The 6,339-nt window shown below is 39.3% G+C and overlaps 1 protein-coding gene across 6 annotated transcripts in view; it reads left to right on the forward strand.

Moving 5' to 3' along the window:
* Positions 1–5,519, forward strand: part of LYN (LYN proto-oncogene, Src family tyrosine kinase) — a 49,561-nt gene extending 44,042 nt beyond the window's left edge. For all 6 annotated transcript variants that reach the window (XM_021555684.3, XM_085573827.1, XM_021555683.3 and 3 more), the window contains exon 13: positions 3,858–5,519. In XM_021555684.3, coding sequence (XP_021411359.1) covers positions 3,858–4,060 — 203 coding nt within the window. In that variant the 3' untranslated portion in view covers positions 4,061–5,519. The remainder of the gene's footprint in view (positions 1–3,857) is intronic.
* The last annotated feature ends 820 nt before the right edge of the window (positions 5,520–6,339 follow it).

Below are 6,339 nucleotides of genomic sequence, written 5' to 3' on the forward strand. Positions count from 1 at the left end.
AAAGCACTTAAGCTCCAGACTAGCCCTTTTAAACTTCATGAGGTGATAGGGTTGCTTGCACAGCTAGGTGGTCTGGGTGAGTTTGTAGGTAAAGGCTATGAAATACTTGACAGCACAGCAGGTCCTCCCAAAGCTCTTCTTAAACAGTGCTCATGTCCCATTGAAGGATCAGAAGGGAGATGTGTGCAGCCAAGAAATGCATGGCTCTTCCCAACGTCAAAATACCTTTTTTTTTTCCCATTAGCACTTGCCTCTGTCTACAGACAGCTCCTGCACTGAGCTGGGCTCACAAGATTAGTTCTGAAGAATTTCTGCTTAGAAAATGGTCCTTCTAAGAGCAAATCTACAAGGTCACCTGGAAACCAGCACTACAAAAATACAAAACACAATCAAATACTTAATTCTGCAGATAAATCTGCTTTCTCTTTACCTCCATAACCCATATCATGGTTTTATTCTAAGAACAGTGTCAATCTGTACAGCAGACATGGTACTGCTGCATGCTGTGGGAAAATCTCTCTTCTAGGGGAAGCTTGGCCAATATTTTTTTAAATGTGGGAGCATTTTTATGAATACCATAAATACTCTGTGCACTGTGGACTCATTTATCAACCAGCAGTTACATATGGGAGGCTCTTGACTGCATGTTAGAAGATTTTAATATTGCAGCTATTTTATTTTGGTATTTGCAGGTATTGCATTAAAATGGACAAGATATATATATCTATTTTAAATATAAGTATAAATTGAAACAGCCTTTAAGACTGAAAGTTGATTCTGAGCATCAGAATCACAACAAAATACATGGGTGACCAATCTATTTTACATGAAGAGATATGGCAGATAAAGGCAAATTATCCCAGCATGGCAATAATAACCTGGTGATAGGTTGTAACCAATAGCCACTGGACAGAAACAGTAAATTGATTTTTCACTTCTAGTGGGAATGCTTCAAAGTAATATTTTCAATTATTAACCAGCTCTAGCAACCAGAGTATTCAGCTTATAGCTGCATATGAAACTGTTGGAGTTGAAATTGGCAAGTAGCCAATACTTGTACTCAACTTGGTAGGAAGCATTTCTAGCCAAGAAACTTGGAGCTTTTGTGATCTTTGTTCTTAAATTCCAACAGCTGTTTCACTTCCTGAGAAACTCAAAGCCATTAGTGGAACTAGACTTTCAAGAACTACCTCTGAAATATAAGACAAGATCTGATTCTCTGGGCACATAAGTTGAATTGGTAGTTAAAACCTAATTTCTGGGTGATTACACAGTATGTCAATACTGGCAACATCCATAATTGCATCCCAGTTGTGCCTGCTATTCTTCACAAGGTACGACCCTTCCTGTACAGTGGGATCCTTCCTCCATACCACTCTGTTCACATCATTTCCCTGGGCCTAACAAGGAATATATATTTGAGAAACCTAACAGGTACCACAGCATAAATTAACAGGCACGTACCAAAACTTCAGTGGGTGTTCGTGTGATAAATACATATGTGCAATACATTTCAGTTACTGATTAGGATGTACATATGGTAAGACAGGTAATGCTTTATCTACTAAAAGAAAAAAAAAAAGAAAAAGAAAAAAATTTTTAGAAGTCAAGTTAAACAAGTAGCTATTTTGAGAATCCTGTTCGAACTGTGGATAACCCTTTTTGTTTTAAATAAAACCCCAAGCACATGGAAGTATGTACATGACATATTTACTATGGAATACTGATAAAAGTCTTTTTATTTTTTGCTTCTGAACTCAAATGGATACTAAACAGATAGTTTTCCTGCAGGGTAGATAAAACAAAGGCTTTGTCCTTAGCATTTACAATGTAACAATCAGTCCTGCAGACAACAGATCTAAGCACAATCCTATGAAGTACTTAAACCCAAAAAATCATCCCCATTCTGCACAAAAGCCTGGTAGCAGCAGTCTTCACACAGCAGCACGGTTAACTAAGATTTTGTATGGTAGGAATAACTGTTTTACTGCATATATTATATACAATCCATTTCTTGGGGTTCAAGCAGTCCAATCACTGTTCTCTACAACATGCTTCATTGACTTGCTTCCTGCATTTAATTTGTCTCTATATAGCAGTAACTCCTTATTCTGTGACAACATGCCCTTCCCCTCCTTTGAAATACTTCTTTTCTGCACATGGGCAGTATTAGTTCAGTAAAACTTCCCTTCTCCTTCCAAAGAGGAACTGAAAATACAAAAGATGGGCCCAAAGTAAGCACTTTGATCCAGACTCAGATTACATGGCTGAGGATATTTTTGGAAAAGCTTGAAGCCAACAAGCTTGAGCTGAAGTCAACTATATGAACTATGGTCATCTTGAATAATCCAAGTAGTTATAGTGGATAAAGTTGTCATTTGGTTGTAATTCAAATGTGTCCTTACTTGCCAAGTGGCTCAACCCACAGCCATAGCAGCCAGATAATACACACAAAGGGCTGCAGAGCCTGCAGCAACACAGCTGCACCAAGGATTCAGGGGAGCACCACATCTGCACCTCCACTCTTGACCTTGCTCAGAGCAGGACCCATCCTCCCTCCTCTCAGCCAAGCAGAGCTGCTCTCCCTGCACCTCTGGGGAGCTGGTGTGCAGGAGACTGTCCGCATGGACCTGACCAGAGGCTGAATGGCCTGAGAAAATCTGGAGAAACTGCAGGCTTGGGAAGAACTGTGCCACATGGAGCATTTAGCCTGAGGAGTGGCTGAGAGGTCTGGGATACCTTTCTCAAAAGGGAAAAGCCTTCTCTGGTGAATGTGAATCTCTAGGCTGAAGCACAGGTGCTTCCTGCATGCCCAGCCACCAGGACAAACAGCAATCACTGAGTGCAGAAAAGAGTCTGTGCCAGAGAAAGTAATGCAACCACTGGGATGATTAGATTTGCAGAGGAAGGGACAAGCCTAAAGGCAGGTTTCTGGGTAGGAAGTGGTGAGCCTAAAATAGCAAAAGCTGGCCCTAGCATAGCTGACCTTCCGAGAGTAGGTGTTGAAATTGTTCTGTAAACCAATTTCTCAAGGTTTAGATAAAGGAGGGGGAGGGGGGTGTGACAGGAAGTAAAAGAAAGGGGGAAAAGGATGCAGCCTAGGGCAGGAACTCTCTAATGTGGCATTAGCTGGCATGTGAGATGCAGGACGTATTGCTGGTACCTACAGTTCTTATCCTCTGAAAGAAAACCATAGCAGGGAAAAAAGACAAAGCTCAGCATAGCTAGCAAGATGGTTTTGCATGACAGGAATAGGACAAGAGGGGAAATTGCCTACAATTAATGATTTCATGAGTGACTGTCCCGTATCTTGCAATCAGCAGCATATACACAAAAGCTGATGTAGAAGAAATCCTGAAAGTTTTGGGCAGGCTGACTGGCAGTGTGGTCAAACAGGGAGGCTGCCTTCAATCTCAGGATGGATGGGTCTCCAGCAAGCAGAATGGCAGCACTGCAGCTAGAGATGAAGGCTGGTGCCAGGGCAGGCTTTTGCTGAAAATCACAACACCACAGGAAGCAGAATAAATGGGGACAGCACTAATCAGAAGAACGGAACAGAGATGGCTCTGGAGACAAGAATCTGGATTTTTCCCACAGTCTTGTTAGACTTGGTACTAAAGAGGTTGTGATGCTCAGCTGCAGAAATTGAAATCTTCCCACAGGATTTTCAGACCGTCACTTATTGCTGATGCACACCTCGACCTTGTTTATTGAACTTATGCTAGGGGTTACCTCTAAAATTAGCAAAAGTATTATACTAATGGGTGAAGATCTTTAGAGTGGAGTAAAAAAAAAAAAAGAAAAATAATTTCTCTAACAGAGATAATTTCATCAAATTTTTATGTTTTTCATTGCAGGTATGAGCAATTCAGATGTGATGGTTGCTCTTCAGCGTGGGTACCGAATGCCACGCATGGAAACCTGCCCAGCTGAGCTTTATGATATCATGAAAACGTGCTGGAAAGACAAAGCAGAAGAGAGGCCAACCTTTGATTATCTACAAAGTGTGCTTGATGACTTCTACACAGCAACAGAAGGGCAGTATCAACAACAGCCATAGAACAAAGAACACTTTTTCTATTGCCACAGATAATTGGCACAGACTATCTTTAGAACAGACTGCTCAAACCAGTTACTTCATGCACTCAGATGTCTTAACTGAGTGTGGAAGCTGAAATGCTGAAGGAAAGAATAATTCTACAGAGAAATAATGTTTTTATTTGGTAAAAACAGTTCCTCTAAAGCTTCAAGTTCTCCTTAAAGGCTCTGTGTTTTGCATGTGTAGAAACAAGCCAAAGCTGACAGGCTTTTTAGGGTGGGGAGGGAGAAGGAAGGAAAGCAATCATCCCCTGGTACAGCTTGACAAGACCTTCTTAGGATCTAAGTCATGCGATACGTTACAAGGAGGCCTTGATTTAAAGGGTTGAGAGGATGCATGAACAGCTGTTTTCAAAACAAAAAGTCACAAAGGAGAACTTACAGATTTAAGACACGGTGATGTTCTTAAATCATCTTTTTTGAAATACAGCATATTGCAAAAATTATTTTTATAACCTTGTTATTTCACATTAGTATTAGGTATTTTGTCACCTCTTGTAAGACTTTCTAAACAGTGTCAAGGTTTCCTTTGATGAAGAGTTATGTATGTGATTCTTCACACTGAAAAAAGTTCCGATTTACTGCTGCAAAACCCTAAATCTAAAATAATTTTCAAAGCATTACAAAACAATCAGATGCAGAAGTGCAAGACGAACCCACATGACTGCAGACATGGCAGCACACCTCACTCTGTGTTCAAGCTTCAGCTTCCCACAAGGCCAAAGTCATCATCTGAAGTCCATGGAAAAGCACAGGATTTTGAAGGAAGTTAATACTTTCAATGCAGTCACTGAGAATATTACCAGTGAAAATATTTTAATCTTAATTTTTAATCCTCTGTGGTTATTCAAGAATATTCCTTATATTTTTGCTGCTTTAATCAACTAACCTCAAATCTGTTTGAAAGCTAAAACTAGCTCTAGCACTATCAAAAACAATTTGTGGAAACATGCAATAAGATATTAAGTTACATTGCAGTGACACTCTCAGTTGTTGCTTAGTATTACAAATCTAATTCTTAAAGTGAATGCAAGTTGCTGTGCTCTTTACATTGAATTCTTCTATCAAATTACTTACCGAAACAGATGAGCTAGTGCACTTGCAATGTAAGCACAGCACAGCATAGATCACTTCTTTTTCAAAGTGACACTGGTTCTTACAACTGAAACCCAGTACACATCTTTGCCATCCTTCAGCCCAATTATTTAGGCAAATGGTACTTTGCAGAAGCTTAAAACATTTCTGAGAAAGCTTCAGTGTGCCTGCAGTTGAAGCTCAGCAGCAGAAGTATTCATGGCTTTTCTTTTCCAGTGGCTTCCTTCAGTCAAACTGTGCAGTTTAAACAGACTATCAGTTAAATATGTAAATAGTTTCTATTGTATGGTGATTTTTAATTTTAATAAACACTTAATCTAAAGCTAGTAATGTGTTAGTAATTGGATATAAAACAAACAGCCGATGTTCTATTCCATGGTACCTTCATGTGGAACAGGGGAGTCTCTTATTATTACCACTACCAAGATTAATGGACTCTGCTTTCCTTACACCCTTGAGAAACTGAAAAGGACTAAACCCACCATTTTTGCATCCTTCTTGTGGTATCTTATTATTCTGGAGGCCATGAAGAGAAGAACCAATCCTCAGCTATTCTTGCAAACAGCTTCCCAAAAGCCTTTAACGCAATATCTACACTGTGCTTTAGCAACTTTTGGGAAAACATTAACAGTTCAGTACTGGCCAGTAGTTCACTACAGGCTTCATTTTAAGACTAAAAAAGAAGAAAAAAAAGAAAATAAAAAAACCTCAACTTTGCCTTTCAAATCATTTCCTGTAGCCAGCCAAAGAGCTCTGGGAAGTAAGAGGGAATATAGAAAGAACAGTTGCTCAGGGAGTACGAGGTTATAGTTAGTGTTACATAAAGTTGCTAGACAGGCTGCCAAGGTGTAACACAAGGTAGTTTGAAATGGTATTATGGAAATTTTCCAGTATTACCCCATTCTGATTATTTTTAACTTCTGTTTTAATTGCTTTTCATAAAGCATATTAGCTTTCTTATTCAAGAGATCAACATTCAGTGTCTCATATAACTACACCAAAATATTTTTTAATAGCTGTAATAGTTTATGTGGGAGTAGACAAATATTTTAGAAATTTTACCTTGCAGGGATTGTAGACCTTTAGAACCACTAAAACCAGATAACCACGTATTTAACAGAAACAGCTCTAAACATGAGAAAAGCA

This window comes from Lonchura striata, chromosome 2, assembly GCF_050655825.1.
Source record: "Lonchura striata isolate lonStrDom1 chromosome 2, ASM5065582v1, whole genome shotgun sequence".
Taxonomy (NCBI): Eukaryota; Metazoa; Chordata; class Aves; order Passeriformes; family Estrildidae; genus Lonchura; species Lonchura striata.